This window comes from Macrosteles quadrilineatus, unplaced genomic scaffold (genome assembly GCF_028750875.1).
Source record: "Macrosteles quadrilineatus isolate MER2022 unplaced genomic scaffold, UCM_ALF_1.0 Scaffold_2__2_contigs__length_208266976, whole genome shotgun sequence".
NCBI classification, from domain to species: domain Eukaryota; kingdom Metazoa; phylum Arthropoda; class Insecta; order Hemiptera; family Cicadellidae; genus Macrosteles; species Macrosteles quadrilineatus.
In genome coordinates, this window is record NW_026542595.1 from 111,018,106 (window position 1) to 111,040,285 (window position 22,180).

At 36.0% G+C, this 22,180-nt stretch overlaps 1 protein-coding gene across 2 annotated transcripts in view; it reads left to right on the forward strand.

Moving 5' to 3' along the window:
* The first annotated feature begins 403 nt into the window (after positions 1–403).
* Positions 404–22,180, forward strand: part of LOC128986569 (fat-like cadherin-related tumor suppressor homolog) — a 65,660-nt gene continuing 43,883 nt past the window's right edge. For both annotated transcript variants that reach the window (XM_054407000.1, XM_054407001.1), the window contains exons 1-14: positions 404–605; positions 1,246–1,385; positions 2,027–2,268; positions 3,421–3,656; positions 11,557–11,743; positions 11,957–12,185; positions 12,733–12,976; positions 13,435–13,655; positions 14,197–14,387; positions 16,580–16,847; positions 17,074–17,229; positions 19,718–19,889; positions 20,449–20,673; positions 21,592–21,828. In XM_054407000.1, the coding sequence (XP_054262975.1) occupies positions 458–605; positions 1,246–1,385; positions 2,027–2,268; positions 3,421–3,656; positions 11,557–11,743; positions 11,957–12,185; positions 12,733–12,976; positions 13,435–13,655; positions 14,197–14,387; positions 16,580–16,847; positions 17,074–17,229; positions 19,718–19,889; positions 20,449–20,673; positions 21,592–21,828 (2,896 nt within the window). In that variant the 5' untranslated portion in view covers positions 404–457. The remainder of the gene's footprint in view (positions 606–1,245; positions 1,386–2,026; positions 2,269–3,420; positions 3,657–11,556; positions 11,744–11,956; positions 12,186–12,732; positions 12,977–13,434; positions 13,656–14,196; positions 14,388–16,579; positions 16,848–17,073; positions 17,230–19,717; positions 19,890–20,448; positions 20,674–21,591; positions 21,829–22,180) is intronic.

The window sequence follows — 22,180 nt, forward strand, 5'->3', positions numbered from 1 at the left end:
ATTGTAAGAGAAAAAAAGGAATTTTTCTCAACAAAGGGCTTCGCTTTTGCTTTACTAGTTTATGCACTAAATATCGATCTACAAGAAATCGCCGCTAATAAAACCCAAAATGGTTTTGAGAAAAAGACAACATGGCAGCTGTGCGGATGACTTTTGGGTTTTGGAAAATTTTTATGTGATATTTTATTTTGTCTTTGGTCTATTAATGATATTTTAAAAGGTCGATAGTTTGGGGACACCCTGTATATTGAGTTTGTAGATACAAGCCATTTTTATCATCTACGAGACTCACACATGCATATATTGTTTATTAATTTATTACTCTCTCAACGGTTACGTTACGCCATTTTATTGTAATAATTAGAGTTATCTGTAAATAAACAATCTGTGATAGGTGAAGGCCACGGATCGCGGCAGCCCCAGACGTAGTTCTACAGTGCGTGCCAGTGTCCATGTGATGGGTGTACAAGGAGTGGATACGTCCAACTTGATACCTCCGGCTCACACCCATGTACAAGTTACTGAACAAGACCCTATAGGCTACTTAGTGGCTGTGGTACAACCTCCGGTGGTGGACACTGGACTGGTGTGGTTTACTATTGTTGGTAAGGCGTTGTCTTTTATGTCAACTTATATCTAGGGTATTTTTGCTTTCCCTGCCTATACATAGTACGTGGAGAAAGTATTGTTTTTGTCATCATTTGTTAGTATTTTGGGTGAATGTATCTGCTTTGGGTCCAACTGAACCCCAAAAAGAAGTTTTCAACGTGATATGTGTGTGCGGCCCAAACAATTTTAACTAAAATTTTAAAATGGTACAAGCCCCAATACTGCAAAAAATATGGTTCAAAAGTTATTGCAACTTGTGATTTTACCCATAAAATATCATAGTTAATCCTACCACTTGCTCATGATAAGGGTTTTTTGACAAGAATAGGAGAAAGTATTTGTCAGATTTCTGGTACAGTTTATTTTTTTAATGCAACCCTAATTACGTGTACCAAGAGACATTGTTTAAGGACAGAAGATCATAAGTTGGTACACCTGTAACCACTATTCATTTTCGATCAGCTGATGCATTGTTGAACTGTTTTCTACACAGTTTAGTGTTACTTATTCTGAATAAGACTCGACATGGTGTTTTTGCAAGTATACTATATCAACATGCAATTTACTATCGTAGATGTATTGGTTTCCTAAAGCTCTACTCCAAAAAAACTATTAACCACTAAACCCTTTTCACAGGCGGGGATCCAAAAGCAGAGTTTGTTATCGGCTCCGACTCAGGGAGTATTCACCTAGCACGACAGTTGGACTATGAAACACAAAATTTCTACAACTTGACCATAAGTTTGTCGGACAGTCGGCGAACAGTGCATACACAGGTGAACTTAAAACTACTACGTTCATAGATGATTGGTGACAATCAATGGTGCAGTTGAACGGAACACATTGGACCTGCATTCCCACTCCTTGTAAATCCCATATATTGATAGAAACCTCTCTTATTTAGTCTTGCGCTTTGATGACCAGAAGCAGCTCCAATTGTGCATCACCAAGTAACTGAGCTTAGTCAGAAAAGTTGACAAAAAATTTCTAATCTTGTCCACCGCTATTATAAGTGACTCGATTTGTTTGGCAACTGTGTAAAAAAGGAATTTTATTAACTTTTCAAAAATGTATATCATGAAAATCTTGCATAAGCTTTTTTTTATTCTAAAACGCTCTTTACTTTCTCATTAGCCCCTGTATATGCCTATTTGACACCATTCAAATGTACAAACTTGTGCTTTCATAAATAAAGATTTGATTGATTGAGGCCGGTCATCGATAGTTCTTGTTTTTAAAACAAAATATTTTCTATTCCTTCAGTATACACTTGTTGTTTTTGCTTTCGTTAATATTTTGTTATTGTTAGTTTTTTAGAGGTCAACTGTAACAAAAGGACTATGATGCCCTAAGTTTGCCTCAATGAAGAACAATTTTCATTTAATTATACAACTTACATTTACAATATATCTTGTAGGTTACCATTGAGGTGATCGACAGTAACGAGTTCACACCAAAGTTCCCACAATCACAGTACCAAGTAGAGGTCGGGGAGGAGGTTGCAGTCGGAACGTCTCTACTGAAGGTGAAAGCCTACGATGAAGATGCTTCCAGTCAGCTGGTCTACTCAATTCACCAAGCCCGGAGCCTGACGAGTCTTCAGATGTTTCATCTTCATCACTCCACAGGCGTGCTCACAGTGGCGTTACCACTTGATAGGTGAACACGTTAAATGGTTTAAGTTACCTTGCTTCGTCATGAGATTCTTTGTAGTAGAGCACACTACACTAGGGGCCACAAGAGTCTGCAGTTGGCGGTAGCCAATTTCAAGACTGGACTAGCGCGGCGTTGCAACATCGCCTGTTCACTAATTTTCAACACTAATAAAAATATACTAAACAATATTTTCAAATCAGCTGGTATTATTAGATTTGGCAACACCGCACTGTCCTCATTGGTTCCTTTGAAGTCACGTGGTAAATAGGCTCCTCCCTCAACTGCAGACTCTCGTGGACCGTACTATAATACATGTTCTGATCCTTTGGAGTGGAAAAAAATCTACCAGATTTGGTTGGATCCAACCATAAAATTATAGTAGTTGTACAATCTCTGTTTTGATCTCAGAGACATTGGATGAACTTCAATGTGGTGATGGTCGAAATGAGATATTTTGAATCTTGGAACTAAAAAGAACACTCTAAAAATCAGGTTTCAAAAAAATACCTACTGTTACATTTGGTATATGGGTACCAAAGACGTCAAACGTCTAATGTTTCACGGTGTCTCCAGTAGTTTTTTTTTTTTATTTTCAATTTTAAATGTTGATTTCCAATAAAAACCCATAAAATAACAGAAAAATCGGATTTCCACAAAAAAAGGCTCAAACAATTGGATTAAAATTTGGTATGTTATGGTCCTTTTTAACTCTAAACAAAATGGTACAACCCCCATTGCCATAAAAAATAAGGTTCAAAAGATATTGAAATTTTTTTGACTTAATACATAAAATACCATAGTTTCTAAATTAAAAAAAAAATATAGTAGAACCTGATGACAAGACTCTCATGGGGATTGTAAAATAAGACTTGTTATCAAGGTTGACTTCTTATCGAGGTTTGTAATAACATGTAATTAGGGGTAAAATAATTTTAAGGGGATTTGAAAATGACACTTGTTATCAAGGGCGAGTTGTTATAGAGGGTCTTCTTATCAAGGTTCCACTGTACTAGTAACTACTAGTAAAATACCCATCGCTTTCTAATTATTAGAGTTTTTAAGAAGCTAATAGGGAAAAGTATTTGTCAGATTGCTGATACCGTTTATTTAATATTCTTTGGGATATCCCACACAAATAATTCTTTTCGCTTCCAGAGAGACAATCACAGAGCACGAGTTGATTCTATGTGTCTCGGACGGAGGACTGAGAGGCTTCACTCGTGTGATTGTCAAAGTGACCGACACTAACGACCATGCCCCCGTGTGGACGAGCGGAGTCGTGACTGCTGCTGCATCTGAGAGTTCTCTCCCTGGCTCTAGAGTCGTCACTGTAGCAGCGACCGATGCAGACCACGGCGAAAACGCTCGGATCAGTTACTCCATCGTGTCAGGTAAATCCAAGAACCATATAAAATGAAGAGAGAGAAGATTTTGAACTTGAGCTGTAAAAATAATGTAAAACTATGGATGAATGGTGAACTCTGTAGGCACCAGTGGCGGATCTAGAACAGTGACAAGGGGGGGGCGAACCGGGGGGCCTGGGGGGTATGGAATACCCCCCAGTGAAAGCGGGGGGTTCGGGGGTCCCCCCCCGAAAAAATTTTGTGATATAAGTGTCCAAAATGACGGCTTTTAGACCATTTCTTTGTCTAAAGTTTAGTAAACAAATATTCAAATCGCCATTCAACTTTCCTTGAGAACGGCAGTTTAAACAAACTATCAGCTTGTTTTGCTAATATTATTTTCATGATTATTTAATGGAATAATTTTATAACGTGAAGTACAACGCAAACACTTACACTAACTTTAAAATTCTTGTTCGTTTTCAGCAGTGCAGTCATGTTTCTGGAGGACTATCCGTGAAATTGTGTTCACTGCAAACGCAGAATAAAGCCACTTATTCTACCTTTGGATTTGACTATACCTCCCTGCCTCACCCACTCAAGTTACTGCCTTAATCTTCCAATGATACTGTACTGTATCGCCTGTTATGCAATACAGTATTGGTGTCATCAAATCTGGACTAAAAATCGTTAAAACAGGGGTGCCCACAAGGGGGGGGCTGTGACGCAGACTGCGTCATTGAAATTCTTGGGGGGGGGCTCAAAAAATTCAAATGGGGGGGGGGGGTGGCTAAAGCTAATTGCAACAGTGTTCAACTTGACGACAATCAAAAATATATTACACAGTCACCAGATAGAAAGTGGATTAATTAATGACAATAGTTATATTATTGAATTAAATTAGTTAAAATAGGATTTTAGGATAGTTTAGAATTCGTGTAGAAAGTTATTATTTAAGATTAGCAAGACGTGAGATCTAGAGGGAGCGCACGGGATGGCTCAACTGCTGTGATAGATAAAAGATAACGCGTGGTACAGACACGTCCAGCTACACCGCGACTTAGCACAGAACGCTTTGTTGACATAAAGCTCGTTAAAATACGTACAATCAAGTAGCATAGGCTACAATACTTAACAATATTGTGTAGATACTCGATTACCTGAGTTAATAGGGAGAGGGGGGGGGTAATGAAAAATACGGTTAATCCAATAAAAACAGATGACAAACTCATTAAAACGCTGTAAACAGCAAACAGCCATTAACGTCACGATTTGCTTTTTTATAAACGAAATTCAATAGCCTATTGCATAATCATTATTATTGTGCAATAACATTATTATTGTAAATTTCAAATCATTTATCTTGGTTCAGTTGTACAAACGGCAACGTTTAACATTTTAGCTAACTCAAACTCAACTAATCACTAGCCAAACATTGCGTTGCTATAAAAAACGTAAATATTAAAGGAACCTTTAGAAAGTGTTATAAGGTACTGCTCGTGATAGACAGATAGGCTACCGATAGGTGCTGTATCACAGCATAGGAATTGACAGATAAGTAATAAAAAAAGTGTAAAATTATATTTAGAGATAATTAAAACACTCTTAAAATACCCCCGCCGCAGCAAACCTGCCGTCTAAGCGAATTTCCATTTGGCCGAATTGATTTTCAATTGATCTATTTAAATAACATTAGGTTTAACGAGTACCTAGGTTTGCTGCTACAAGGAAACTAATAAAGTAGTGTGTTTTTAGTAAAATATTGATAGCTTACTATAAAATAAATAAATTTGCCAAGTTTGATCAAAATATATCCATAAACAAGCAAACTACAACATTTTACAATATTCTCCATAAGAATAACATGGGAATTTTAAATTTACCATTTTTTTAGTTTTCTCCGTAACCAATAACCGTACAAAAACACTTTGATATACTGAATTGTTTGTTTTTTTAAGCTCTTTAAGAAGGTTTAGAGAAAAATTGGGAAATTTTGTGTTTTGAGGGTAAAAAGTGAGAAAAACCAATTTTTACCCCATAAAACCCCCCATAAAACCCTGTTCCCATGGTCCGATCATGCTGGATCGCGAACTCATTCAAGTTTATCCCGCCTTACACCTTCAAACCAAATTTCATCAAAATCGGATAAAAATTACTCAAGTTATCGTGTTCACGGACACATATATATATATATATATAAATCTATATATATATATATATATATATATATATATACATATATAAAAATTTGAATGAATGGTGTTTTTGGCCTCTGGGGACATTAAAATGAAAAAGTAAATCGGTCCCGGGCCTAAGTCTTACCATGAGACCTACGGTAATAGCTACTTCCCTATAGGGAAATTCGCTAAAAGAATGTAACGAGAACAATCTCGTAATTCTTTTTCTTTGTTCTTCTGTTCTTTAATTGGTTTCTCTTCAATTCATACACAAATTCAACAAGTCGCCATATTTAGGCCTACTCATCGGCCAATCACAACCTTACTTAAGTTACCATGGTTACTAATATTTCACTCAATCACAGTTAACTAAGCATTATGATTTATCTATGATTATATCGTCATCATTCATTCCCCAGCTGTTGTATCTCAAATCTGTTGTAACATAGCGCACAGCAGACATAAAACGGAGCAGACGATTATTGGCGCAAGCGTTGTTTCCATTTAATTTTCATCAAAGGAGCTTGTGATGTTTCTAAAGGGAGGGAGAGGGCATCGTTATATCGAGAAAGACGCTGACAATTCGTTAAGCAGAGGTTACGAACGCTATATGGATATTCTGGCAATAAAGAATTACTTAAATTGAGGTGACTTATAAAACTCTAATTTTATTTATATAGAAAGATAAATTTTCCAGTCCTGTACAACACTAAATCACGGTCTTTTCCCTGTAATCAAAATTCAAGTACAACTTGATACACACAGAATCTCCGGTTCCCGACCTGGATGATGGCTAGTTATTTAATTTAATTTACAGTTACATATTAGTAGGTACCCGTGATAAATGAAACCCGTTGTGTAAGCCAAAGCCACACGGTTATTAATATCACTTGGTTTTGGATTTGCTTACAAACGTGATCGGAAATGGTTACAAACGTGATCGGAAATGGTTAGGGCCTACACAGTATTCGTAAACAACATTTATGTAAACATATCAGTTCAGCTAGGAAAAGGAATCTTTATCAAAACGGCTGTTCGTAATATCATATATGACGTGTTCTCTTAACAGATTATTAGTATTTCATTAATTAATGACGTATGTAGTAAACATGGAGAAAATAAACTAGAAAAATCACACAAAATTGTGTTTTTGATCGTCCGTTATTTTATTTCCAAAATAGTGAGGCCATATTTTAATGGCTATAAGGACTCTCTCGCCAATCCTGTGGATTCAATTAAACCATTAGAATCGTAATCGGTACTTTAGTTTTCTTTAGAGTAGACTGCATAAAAGGCCTTCTGGGCCGTGACAGACGGACATAAATTGAGATAAGACATGTTTCAACTTCTTCAATGTATAGAACATAAATAACCCAAAATATGTATAATTCTGAGCAGTGTACAGACTAAACTATAACTTTATTTATATAGATTAACTGGGTTTGAATTTTAAATATCTAAAAAAAATTATAAAACTTCTTTTATAGTTTTACAAATGTGCTGGGCGGGGGAATAATGTTTCTCATTTGTTGTGTACATCATTTATGGTGGGGGGGGGCTGTTGCTCAATTGGGGGGGGGGGGGTGCGTCATGAGTCTAGGGGGGGATGGGCACCCCTGGTTAAAACAACGTTTTTTTTTTTTACTTCAAACATAAATTTATAGGATAACGATAATAATTTGACATTTGTCAATTGTAGATTATTTTAAATTGCATGTTTGAAGTATTTATTGAACTGATTGAGTATAGGTAACTATTTTAAACAAAGGTCAAATATAATCTAAAATGTTTATTTTTATTCAGACAAACATTATAAATAATTACACGAACGAATGTGGATTTTATAGTGGCAAAAATAACGCGAGAGAGTAACCATTTTTTGCATAAAGAAAAACTATGAGAGACGAGAGTAAACAATATATGTAGCTGAGTTGATTATACAATTTAAACATGAAGCAAATTATTTAATTGCTTTAAAACTAACTAAACATAATCAAAAGCTTCCTTTGCTCAAAAAAAAACTAAAACATAAAACTTTACTAGCCTTAGCCTACTTTGCTAGCTTTGCTTATGAATAACAAAACATGGCTTATAACACGTAAACATAATCTCACATTGGTTTAGAACTAAACGTAAATAAACAGCTCCCCCTTTGTTGATAAAAAAACTAAAACTAAAAACATCCGCTATGAACAACAAAACATATTTGATTTTGATAGCACATAAACATTATCTTATGTGGTTGAAAACTAAAAGTAAATAAAATAAAAAGCTTTCTTTGCTAATAAAAATTTAAAACTAAAATAGCCTATAATACTTATTTAAGCTGGCCTCGCTTAGGAAAAACAACACTTGACCTTAAAGCTACATAATATTAAAACTTTTGGCCTACTAAAACGTCTTTGGGACATGTAAATAAGTTACATCAAATCAGGTAATTTACCAACCTATTGCAAAATTACAAGAAGTAATTTTAATATGCATACCACATCCACATATGCACATATGCATATCACATATGCATGTGATTTTTACGAGTAAGGGAAAACTACTAAAATATGTAAACAAACTAGAACACATTTAAAAGTGTTCAGATTGTGAAATTAGGCCAAATAATGCCTAACTAACCAAATAACATTTATTCTCTCACGAATATAATCAGGGCCTGATGGGTCAACTATCGGTCAGTATTAGCCTATTTTTTAGACGACAAAGTCCAATCTTCTGGATTTTTTTGCAGCAAAGTTATTGACAACATTATCAATGTTTATGGTTATGTCTTTGTGAACATATAATAATGCTAGTCCTGTTAAGCGGTCTTCCGTCATTCTTGACCTCATCCAAGTTTTCACTCTTCGTAAAGTAGAAAAACTTCGTTCAGCAGTTGCTGCAGAAATCGGCAATGATGATAAAATTTGCAGTAGAGTCTTCAGCAATGGATAGGCGTTGCTATCGCATTTATCATAAGCTTCAGTGGCTCTGGTGATGTTTTTCAAACTGCTGTATGAACTGGAATTCTTGAGTGAAATTATTTCATTTATTAATTTGGAGACCATCGTATCAAAATTGTATGACATTAAGCCAGAATATGTCTTGCACAATGGTTCAACAGCTTCTTTTAGCTTTGTTACGTCTGGTATTAGGTCAAGTTGTCCTGGTAACAAAATGTTCATTTGGAAACATTTCATAGTATCTTCCGAAAACCGTTCACTTAGATCAAGTAAGATGTAATCTAATATTGGTATGTATACAGCTTTTCGCCAGTAAGAAGCAACTTCATCTTTCTCAGTAGTGGGTTCAGATGCACTTTGATAGTTTGCCCGGTTCATTTGCCTTTTTGCAAGTCTAGGTATCTTCAAGTCCACCTCCATTATTTCCAGGGCTTTTTCGGCTTGCCCAAAAACTAATGAAAAAAATTCATCTGACTTGTCACGTTTGTTTTTTAACGTATTTACAGCTTGGTTGACTTTTTCTTTGGCATGAGCTATGTCTATGTTTTGTTCTTGGAGGTATTTACTGAGGATGACAGTTGAAGACAATATGTCACTCAAGCTATATATGACAATTACAAACTCGCAGTTTGAAATACTGTGTAATAACGTATTTGCTTTGCAAGCGGTTGAGGCATCTTCCCATCTTGAAATAGTTTCTAAAGCCTTTTTTATGTTTGGAAGGTCCTCTAGAAATGCCAAAACAGCCTCATGCCGCTCGACCCATCTGGTTTCGCAATAGTTTTTCAGCTGATGGCCTACCACATTTTTGAGAATGTGGTTTCTTTTTGCCGACGCGTTGAAGAACCCAACCACTTCTTTTATTGTCCCCAATGCATTCCTAACACCTTGCACTTTGCTTGATTTTGACAGCGCTAGGTTAAGAGCGTGGTTCTGGCAAATACAGAGTGTACTGTAGGATACTTCTTTTTTAATTTCAGTTACAGCGCCTTTAATTGTAGAAATATTGACGCTGCAACCATCGCAGCCTATACCAACACAGTACTTAAGATTTAGGTCAAGTTTTTTCATGAATTCCAGAACCGTTTTCCCCAGAACCTCACCAGTAACAATAGGTTCTACCTCTACATCTGACTCATTGAAATTTGATTTATGCACATCAATGAATCCCACGAAATCTTCTCTAACACTTCCTTTATATATGTATCGCAATGCTAAAGTCAACTGCGATGAGTGAGATACATCAGTCGTCTCGTCAAAAATTATACTATAATATTTGACGTCATTCACTCTTTTCGTTATTTCTGTTACTATTTCTTCACCACAGATTCTTATTATTTCATTCGCAGTTGTTTTGCTTATGTAGGTTGCGTTTGATTTAGATGTCTTTAAATGATTTTCTAGGTCTTTGTCCCCGCTATCCACCCGAAATCGCAATAAAGCTTTAAAATTGCCTTCATTAGTTACTGGGTCTTCATTCAACTCAGAGAGACTTCCGTCGTCTCGATGACCCCTGAGGGGAATGTTTTGTTTGCCATGTAGGACTATCGTTTTTATAATAGGGACTAAACGAGACCTATTTTCAGTCACTTGTCTTTTCCGTGTTTCGTCCAATAGATTTATTACCTCATTTTGTGGATTTTCATGCATAGATTTAAATGCCTGAGCATCTTGTTCTGCTAAATGGTGATAGCTTGATGATGCATGTGTGTCTAAATCGCCATCTTTCCCTGTTAGTTTAGCATACTTGTTAAGGGGTTCTGTGACCAACTTTTTAAGCTGGACTGTTTTTCTTCCCCCAGCTAAAGTTTGATAGCAAAAAACTGCACAATATTTGCAGAAGAGACCTTGTTTATTTTCGGAAAAAACTAACCAAGGGTATTTTTGAAAATGGCTATTATTCACCCGTCTATGTTCTTCACGCCCTTTTTTCAAATGGACACTCGACGGGAAAATGTAGTCTTTCGGGGGCATATAATGATTGGTCAAAATTTGATATTTTGTGTGGTCATCAAGACATGACATACGCCCCACGTAGGTACCAACATCACGTGAGAGGCTAGACTCACAGGTAAGTGACCTAACCTCATTTTGTGTAGCAGCTACATCTATGGCTATATTACCTTCAGTGCTGCTACAAGGTTGAGGCTCTACAGGTACAGATACATTTTCTTCTGTAGCTCGGTTCCCTTCTTCCACTCGTCTTCGTTTTACAATATACCTATCCATTGCTTAATTCATGCATACAAACGAGTGTTTAGCACATACAAAACTACACACTTACACAGATCACTTGACACTAGAACACTACGTCACTACGAGTACTACGACAACGGACAACAGTAACATTTCGCGGGTAAAAAGAGCGGGAGTCAAGCCGTCAGGCAGTAGGAGTAGAGAGGGCGTGACGTACGGGCTGCGGGGTGTGGGGGGAGAGGTTGGCCAGTGCAGCCAACTGTCAGGCGTTGCGATTGCGAAAGTGGAATCCCTACTCTCATTATTTACCATTCTGAATTCATAGCTTCAGTTACCTTAAACGTAGTTTTGTAAACTATCCTCTACTTGTAATTCCCTAAATAGATGACGAGGAATTTAGTGTGACATAGACAAATGATTATACGCAATGTGTATATTGTACCGTTGTAAAAAAAAAAAAAAAAAAAAAAAAAACCCCGAGGGGGGGGCGACCGCCCCCTTCGCCCCCCCCCTGGATCCGCCACTGGTAGGCACAGCCCATTATCACTGAATCACTGGTAATCATGAAGTTTAAAGGGTTAATGTTGTAATATAGTTTGAAGATAACCACCTATTATTTTCCAGGTAACATTGGCAACTTCTTTACTGTGGACCCAGTGCTGGGAGATATCCTCATAGCTCGACAGTTAGACATAGAAGCGACATCAGAGTTCAACTTGATGGTTCGGGCTGTAGATGGTGGAGAGCCTCCGTTGGCATCAACACTTCCTGTATTCATCACGGTCACTCAGTCCGATCACGCTCCTCCTAGGTAAATAAATCACTCCAACCTCAGTGAAACATAGGAAACTTGCTTATGGTACAACCGTGCACTTCCAGCTCTATGTGTGAGGAAAAATATTAGTGGCAAACAAAGAAGAATCTGAGTAGATATTTATGTTAAAATGTTTTATGCACTGGGGAATTCATATACTTAATGCGTTACTCTCCTCCCCACATAGTGAATGTAGCGCTATGTTGCTAGGTTCCAGAATATTCTCAGCGTTGTGGAAGTGCCTGAAGACACTCCTGTAGGAAGAGTTTTGTGGCAAGCCCAGGCCAGGTCTTCCCTTTCCATCACTTACCATATTGTGGCTGGAAACTCACAAGAACAGTTCTTCATCAACCCCATCACTGGGGTGGTGACAATCAAACAGAAGTTGGATTACGAGAAATGTGCTGAATACAACTTGACAATATCTGCAACCAACCTGGTGAGTGAATTAAATGACATTAAATTAAATACTCAAAACAGCTCATAATGTTGTTTTATTCAGCGTTGCCTCCAGTATTGATTTATGACAGTGTAAATGTCTTTTACATAGTCTTTGATACCCTTTATTTATCCTTTAGTCAAGGTTAAAGGATAAGGTTATCCGTGTAAATGATACGTAAATGGTATGACAAGGTTGTCGTAAGCTTATGTGCTATCTGGGATACTTCCATCGTCAATTCTAATTTAATCCTGGGCGACTTAGATTAAAGCTTTGAACAATACAACATTGACGACAATGTGGTCAAATAAATGTATGTAAGAAGACAAGAGGCTTGAAAATAAAACTATTGTATCAAAACTAGTTGTCCGAGACTACATTAGTTTTGAAAAACTAAAATAACAAGAAACTATGTAAACAAAACTATCATAAAATTTGTCGTCAGTTGATCTATAAGTATGACAAATCTATTGTGATACTAGTCATCCTTGTTCAAATTTTCTTCTTCACATTTCATTACCCGTAGTTTGTGATGTTTTGAGAACAGGCGGGAGTTCAGTCTCTAGCTTCGCTGCTGGTAGACGTAGAAGACTGCAATGATTTTCCCCCAGAGTTCTCAGCTACCGAGTACCGAGGCCATATTTCCGAGAATGCTGTCCCTGGATCTCCTGTAATCTCCGACATGGGAAAACCTCTAGTTCTGCGAGCCGAGGACAAAGACTCGACATTGCTGCAGTACGAGATACTCGATATCACTTCTCGTAGACTTTTCTTCATCGACTCTTCAACAGGTATAATGATTTATATATATATTTTTAATCAAATAAATTAAGTATAGCTATCCAAACAAATTAATGACCAAAATGTGCAATATACCAATTCTAACACAAAATTTGAAACTGGACCTCTACATGGGATTAATATCTAGAACATTTACCTAATTCGTATAGAACTGTATTAAAATCAAATATTACATGTAAACTAAAAGAGACTTTGAGCCAAGAAGTGTATTATAAAATTATACTCCTTTTAAAGATACATAACAAAAATGTACTTTGCATTTGTTAATATTACTTTTAGATTTGTTTAAATGTAAATCGTTAATTTTAAAGATTTAGTGGTTTTTGTCTAGTTTTCTTTAAATTGAAATTTTTTTAGATTTAATAAACAATTTTTAATTTTTGTTATAATTTTTTTTTCTACAAATTTAATTTCTAAAGAAATGTTTTGACAAATAAAAAACTTTTAGGAGCGTTGAGGACACTACAGAGCCTGGACTATGAGACTCTTCGAGACATAAGTTTTCGAGTGGCAGTCAAAGACAGAGGTATTCCTCCTTTGTGGGCCCGTGACATCGCTACTGTCCTCGTCAAGATAGACGATGTGAATGATTGCCCACCAACCTTCACCAGTAATGAGTACAGCATCACACTTCTACTGCCTACCTACAGCAATGTGACGATCATACAGGTAATGTCAAAATAGACTCCTCGTAGGGATGGTCAAAACCAGAAACTTTGTATCTCAAAACAAAAGAAAAAACTGAAAAATTGAATCCTGATTCTCGAAAAGCCAAACGCAGAACTTTAAGTTGCCTGGTCAAGTTTATACTTGGTTTACAAATTTAGGTAGTTTCAGGAGAAGAAATCTATCCCCTCAACTTGACCATACCTTTTAAATCAATGTTCAACAGCTCATTTCAACAATGACTGGCTAGAAAAGTAAGGGAGTCAAAGAACAATGCGCTGGTGAGAGATTTGAACTGGCTTGCTTGGTCGCTTCTGGAGCTCTTTGACGACACTGATTAACGGATAACCCTCGTTAAATACAGTCAAATGAACTAAGATCTTGCCCTTTAAAAACTTTGAAAAGTACAGTACAGTATATAATTTTGTGGATTTTTTTTGGCACTGAGGGAATTTGCAGGTTTTAAGATTCTGTCAACTTCAAGTAACAGTATTTTAAACAAATAAGTAATATAAACTATGGTAATTAGTGAATATTTTCACAGGTGGCAGCGACTGATAAAGACTCGTCTGATGTTACAAAACTTGAGTATTCTATCGTCAGTGGTAACTACGAGAATATGTATGAGATGTCAACATCTGGCGTTATATCTCTCAGAAATAAGACAAGAGGGAGGCACAAATCACCTCACAGACTCAAGATCGCTGTTTCCGATGGAGTGCACACATCGTTTGCGTGAGTCAAATAAAATTTTAGAAAAGAACTCCTTATGCAGTTTTAAGTGGATTGTAATAACTGTAACGAATAGTTTTTTCAGACACGCCTCTATTTGCATTACAGTAGAACTTGAATCCAAATAAATTGGGACTGCACCACATTCGGGGTTGTTTGCAGAAAATAGGCCGAGTCAAGCCCCAGCTTTTACTATTGTTACCGCAGAATGTATCTGCAAAGATTTCACGATAGAAAAATTCACGCTTCCTTTGACAGGATTGCGGAGGACAATGATGAGTTTCATTGACCGTGGGAGACGGCAATGGTATTCCCATGGCTGCAGGAGATGATGATGATGTCTATAAGTACTTTCTGTAAGCGATTTGGATATTTGGAGCGCGGATTTTTGGAGATCTATTGTATATAAATTCTCAACTAACTTTCTTCTACTTCTTCAAAACTACACATAAAATTGATGAATTTATATTAATAATTAAGGCTGTAAAAGGGAACATTAGTAACATTCTATGCCACTTATAAATTCCTCTTTTGTGTCTGGGATTTTTCCAAGGAAATTAAAACAAGCTAAAATAATACCTTTACATAAGAAAAATAACTTGACAAATGTATCTAACTATCGACCAATATCTGTGCTCCCTGCTATTTCTAAGATATATGAAAAAGCAGTATACATTCAATTTCCCAAATTTTTATAACAATTTAATCTTTTAGATGATAACCAGCATGGATTTCGGAATGGAAGATCGGTTGTGAGTGCTGCTGTATCTTTTATTGAAACTGTAATTGAGTCGGTTGACAAGGGAAAATGTACAACTGGTATTTTTATGGACCTATCTATGGCATTCGACAGTGTTAGGCATTCTACTCTACTTGAAAAACTTCAAAGACTAGGAGTAGCAAAACGAACTCTTAATTGGTTTACGTCATATCTCACTGAAAGATCTCAATACGTAGAAATAACTCACTTGACAAATTACAATAGAATTATTAAATCATGCTCAACTTATAAGCCAATAGTTTTCGGAGTGCCACAAGGCTCAATATTAGGGCCCCTGCTTTTTTTGTGCTATCTATGTGGAATGAAAGATTCTTTAATATATAATAAAAATTCAACACTATGTCTGTATGCTGATGACTCGAATTTGGTGATATCATCCAACTCAATAGAGCAAACAGAAATGTTCGCTTATGTAGAATTGGAAAGTATTGGAAATTTTCTTAATAACCACAACTTGATGATGAATTTACAAAAAACTAAATTTATAAATTTTAAGACAACACAAAATAGACAGAAGGAGCCAATAACAATAAGCTATAACTTACAAAATATTGATGAAGAAATTAGTACAAATTTTTTGGGTTTAACACTAGATCAGCACTTGAATTGGGATAAACATGTCCACAAAATTTTAAGTAAAATTAATTCCGGAATTCATGCTTTATCAAGTATGTCTTTTTACTGTGATTTAAAAACTTTAAAAAATATATATTTTGCACATGTGCATTCACATATCACGTTTGGCATAGCACTCTACGGCTCAACAAAAATATGTAATCTAGATAGCATTTTAAAGGAGAAAAAAGAGCGGTTAGAATCATGCTTAAGCTGCAGCGTGATGAGTCAGCTAAAGAGCATTTTAAGGACCTAAAAATCTTTACTGTTTACGGGCAGTATATATATGAATCAATAATAATTGCAAAAAAACAAAAAGTATATTCGGAACCAAAAGAAAAAACCCATTCTTATAATTTAAGAAATAAGAACGAAAATGTACAACCACATAGGACTAATTTTTTTGAAAAGAAACCATCCTATGCAGGTAATAGATTTTTTAAATTTATTCCAAAAAATATTAAAAAAGAAACAGATCCAAACAAATTTAAAAAAATGTTGAAAGAGTTTTTAATAAATTTAGCAATTTATTCTTTTGACGATTTTTTTCACCTCCCTCAGTCGCTATGATAAATTATCTTACTAGATTTGTAAAATGTATTTGTTGTTTTTATAACCATTCCTCATGTTTTGCTGTTTTTTTATCCTGTTGAACTATTTTGACACTATTTTTATTGTAATTATTTTGACACTATTTATTGTACAATGTACATAAAAATGAATAAAGATATTTGAATTGAATTGAATTGAATATCATCAAACTGTCAGCGGGATCGTAACTAACAGTTTGTAAACGTAGGTATGTGAACATACATTGGAGGTGGGGATCAGAGTCCTCACTGCACTTCTCCCAGCAAGTATATGAAGCCGCAGTGGTAGAGAACACCACGAAGGTAGTCACAGTCACAGTAGCCACCGTAGTCGGTGCAGAACTCAACGAATATATCCTCTTCTCCATCCTCAATCCTTCGCCGTTGTTCCACATAGGACTGACATCTGGAGCCATACGCACAACAGGAACACGGTTCGACCGAGAGGAAGAGGATATGTATCAGCTGATTGTTCAGGTAATTTCCTTTTGTGAAACGTATTTCAACGTAACAAATAATTTTGTAAGGTGTTTGAGTTTCCTTTCAAAACTAAAATTTAAAAATGTTTACAAAAACAATAATATCTCCATAAACGATGTAAAGGGGGAGAAAGTAAAAAAAACTGCTGGCACCTTTAGAGAATAGAAACGTTCCTGTACCTTTTTTACCTAGTATTTAAAGTTTCTGTTGTTGTTATGTCCAGGCCCGCAGTGAAGCCGAGAGTGAGGAAGTCCGAGTGGCCCAGACTCTAGTGACGGTGTCAGTGTTGGACATTAACGACAATTGCCCAGTGTTCCTCGGGGTGCCTTACTACGCCACCGTGCCTGTCGACTCTGCCAAGGGAGATGTTATCACAAAGGCATGTGCCAGGTTTGGTAAAATCAAATCAAGTCAAATCATCTTTATTTCGTACATCAGGTACATTGGGAATGGTGGTAAAAGTTAAATCTAAAACTTAACATGAAGCACAAAAATAAACAATAATTTGACACAATATGTACAGGTGATAAAAACAGGTAGAGCTTAAATAAGGTTTTTCAAACAAATTATAAAAAAAAAAAAATAAATCAGGCTTACAGTTTTAAATATTTACGGTCAGCATAAGTAATTAATTTTCGAGCGGATATCACATAATGCAACATTTTGAGAAATAAAAAATCAGAAAATATTTTTTTTTTCTAACTATGGCTTTATACACATTTTTGGAAAGGTAATTTACCATACTTTTACAAAATAACATGAGCAGCGCAGGACATGTTGATGGATAAGCTAAAAAAATCAATAAGGAAAGAAACGCACACAAATTATTCCAGGCCGTCCCCAGCTAACTTAGTTGCTCCCAAGATATTATGTTAAGGATATTCTCTCCCTAAAACATTTTAAATACTACTTTTGGTCCAGTTTGAAATTGTATCAACTTGAAAATTATAAAATATAAAGTAAAACTATATGTACCAGCCCACTAAGACTGTGTCCCAGCTAAAATTGATAAAAACTTATCTTTTTTTGTCAATTTGAAGGAAAAAGTTATATAATTGAACTTTATTAGTATTCCTACATGCAGTACAATATTTAAAAAAATGTGTTTCGTACCTAAGTTGCTTTAAAATTTTTAAATTTTTGATAATTGTTAGGGGGACGGTCAGGAATTGAAGGGGACAGCCTGGAAACATGATCAATTTGGAGTATAAATATGAAGGATGAGCATAATTTTTAGTTTTGAGCTTTAATTATAGGTAAAATGATAAACAAAATATATGTTTTAAAAGAAAAAAGTGTATTATTACTAATTCATTCCAGGCCGTCCCTAACAAGGTTTGATTCTTAAGGGACGGCCTGGATAGGGACGGCCTGAGATTGAAACATTGTTTTTGATCAAAACTTTCGCTAACCTCAAAGAAAACGCCGGTTGCGAGGATTTTACTTAAAAGTGATGCATTACCGTCGATAATATGTACAAAGAGACACACAATTGTTACTTGTACTAAAAAAAACTTACAGGACGGTCTGGATTGTAATAAAATCACGCTTACCTTTTTGTAAACTTAACTTCATGTGGAAACATAAACTATACGTGAAACAATTATTTTAACCACATAGAGTCAAGATGGCGACCTTCTCTACCGAAATAAATCTTGAGTGGTAACTAGCACTGCCCTACAGTCATTTTGTGGACTAAAACAGTTGCCGGGACGGCCTGGAACAAAAACTGCCGGGACATACTTTTTACTGACACACCCGACAAGTAGGATAGAAACTTGGCAAGATTCATTCTAAAAAGTAATCTACAGTACAATGTTTTTGGACCAATTTATATTCCATTTGGAAAGCTTTAGTAAGCAGTAAGTGGTTTTTATACAGGTCTAAAAGACAAAAATGTGAATAGGGACAGGGGACGGCCAGGAAAAAGGAGGTATTTATGGTGTTATAAATAACACAAAATCACATAAATATGCAGTTTTTTAAATTTAACTTTCAAGAATGCATACCGGTAAACACATTTAGGACCTTTAAACAAAATATTTTACTATGTCCTAGATTTTGTGAATAAGGGACATGATTTGTTGAATTTATGTGATATCCGCTCTTTCATACAAGCCTAGTCTATGGGAATGCGCTGAGATACCCTAATTTCTAGTTTCTTACGAGGAGCTTTCTCCTAATAAACTTAAACCCGGGAACTTGATATACATGCTGTAGACTTATTCTATCAAGGTATTTGAATTCCTGTCCGTCAGTGTCTCTCTTAATATCCTCTTTGGACTTTAGTAAAGTAATTGAAAAGTTTGGTTTTATGATTCAATCGTTACTTAATCGTGAGAAGATAGAAAGAAGCAGAACTATGAACAACAATTAATTTTAATACGGGAATAAATAAATTAAAGACTTTTTCATCTTTTTATGATGCAAGACTTGTAGCACCAAGTAAATATTTATATTACGTTTTCAATCCTATTTCCTTTTGGAGACATGTTTGCATCTCTTCACGCTCGGCTAAACTGTATTTTGAAAATCGGACACAGCTTCTACATAAGAAATCTACACGTAGTAGGCGGGTATAAATCATTTTGTAGAGGAAACATTATGGCATGGAATTAAGACTAACATAGTTTTTAATTAATTGTAAGTAGGATTGTGTCTTTCGGAGGCAGGAAGATAGCTGTTATATCATTGGATTATTTTAGACACTTTCTATTTCAATTAGTAGAAAACAAAGTTTCCACAACGTTTCAGGATCAGAAATCCGACCCCTTTCTCAGGCCGGAGTAAGTGTTCCATCTTACATGGCAAAAAAACAGTGATGAAATAGTTCCACAACTTCTGTAAACAACTATTGTTATTGGTAGGTTCACGCACTTGACCTGGACGCAGGAGAGAACGGAGAAGTTCGCTATGAGTTGATGAGAGGCCACGGAGAATTGTTTCGTGTCAGCCGCAAAACTGGTGAAGTTGTGCTGAAACAAGCGCTCGAATCACAAGTGAGGGAGTATCAGCTCAGCATTGCAGCGTATGACGGAGGTGAGAAGGTTCACAGTTTTAACTCTAGTTACTTGACGAAAGTTAGTTTGTAAGTTAGTTTAATAAGTTAGTTATTAATTGATTATATTTGTCTGAAATATATTTTCCATCAGATCTTGTACCGGAAGATTGTATCACTCCTATGATATTGCAAATTTTAATTGAGATTAATGTTAGTGACATACATTAAATGAAACAATTTTAATGGTGAGTCACACCGAATCTCAAATCTCAAAAGCATCAAAACTTTAGAAAAGGTTCTAATTTAAGATCCAAAACTGAAACAGCCAACTTCGTCAGTTTCAAGAGTTATAGTAGTTTTTGTTTTGGGTTGATGAAAATGTTTTTTGGGTATAAGTGTATTTAGACACATATTCAGATTATTATGTCAGAGTTCAGTTAGGATTGCAGAGTTGAGATCTGATTTAAGTGTCAGTTTCGGTTTTGAGTTTCAAAATTTCTGGTTTCAACCGTTATGTAATAAAATTATTTATGTAAACACTTGGTTAAAGTTCAGTTAATAATATTCTATTTTAGTAAAACGAATTACCTGTGACAGGCATGACTCCGTGTTCAACCGAGGTGTGGGTACATCTCACCATTGTGGATCGTTCTCTCCCGCTGTTTGAGAAGCAGTTCTACTCTACCTCCGTAGCGGAGGATGTCGCGCCTTACTCCGTCCTGCCACTAACTCTGCACACTCACACTCCCTATGGCATGAAGCTGTACTACACCATCGTAGCGGGCAACGAGTACGAGATGTTCTCTATCGACTTTAACTCTGGTAAATTTTACCTCATGTCCCTAGATTGATTTCCACAGTTTTTCTGTTAAAATCATAGATATTTCCGATTCAGTAAATTCAATTCCAACCAATATTCATTCACTCGGTCATTTTAGAAACCAATTACCACTTTCAGTTGTCTAGTGTTTGGAAGGATATTTTTAAGGTAATTGTTCAATTAGTATAAATAAAAGCTGCCTAGGCGAGCTTTCTAGACCAGAAAGCCGGGTAAAAGGTCTCCGTCTCTTTTCGTACCCACCAACTCTTCCATTTTAGCAAAATTATTGGTAGCAGATTAAGCACGCTTAAGTTAGGGGCAGGCATAGCAATTCCCAAGCCCATTCGTTATTACCCATCTTATCATCACTAAATCCCCTTTTGTCCCCAACAATTAACCTTCCTTCTCGCACCCCAATCCGCTTCAGGAAATAGGATTGAAAGCGTAAGGAAGTACAATATTTACTGAAAGCTACAAGTCTTGCATCATAAATAAAGAGGAACAATTCTTTAATTGTAGGTATAGGAAATTCATTGATGTTCATAGTTTTACTTCTTTCCATCTTCTCACGATTAAGTAACGATTGAATCACAAAAGCAAATAAGTTCACAGCAGTGTATGAGGTTCCCAGATTTAAATTTATTAGGGGGATGCCACTTGTACGAAACTATAAATTAGGATGCTATCTCAGCACATTCCCATAGACTAGGCTTGTATGGTCTAGTAGAAGCCCCGAGCTCCCTGGTTCAAATCCTGCCAATCACCAATAAATTGTATCATGTGATAATGATGTAACACTTTTGGACCAGACTGAAGTAATGTGTAAAACAGTTCCAGGCTAGAACCTAGCGTCCTAGGATGTAGTGATTTTCATCCAACTAAGACTCTAATGTTTTCAGTATTATCCATTCTTTTAACAGGCGTGCTGAGAGTCATTGACCAGCTGGACTTCGAGGATGCTCAACAACACAGTTTGACAGTGAGAGCGACCGATCTTCACTCTGGCGTCTCGGCGGAGACTCTGATCAAAGTGAAGGTGATTGACGTCAACGACTGCTTCCCAGAGTTCCCTGTCAACATGTACCACAAAACGGTGTCAGAGTCTGAGGCCGCTGGCTCGTTTGTCATCAAGATCACAGCTCTTGATAAGGACACAGGTCTGTTAAGTAAAATCGCAGTATTTTTATAAATTGTCTCGATATTTTGGAATATAGTAATTAAACGTAGGTAAGGGTCTTGGGCAATTCAACCATTGAAATGTATCATACCCTAAAACATTTATGTTTTATGATATTGGCTGAAAAATTAAAAATTCCTTCCCACTGCACTGTTACGAACCTATTAAGAAAAAACCGAAAAAGGAACTTTGGAACTGGCTCGTAAATCAATAAGTCAATTGATGATTGTACTCGATCAAGGAATTTTCAACCCAAGAAGATTATTGAAAATTGTAAAGCAAGAACAACAACTTTTATATGTAATGTATTTTGATGCTAATGCATTTCTTGA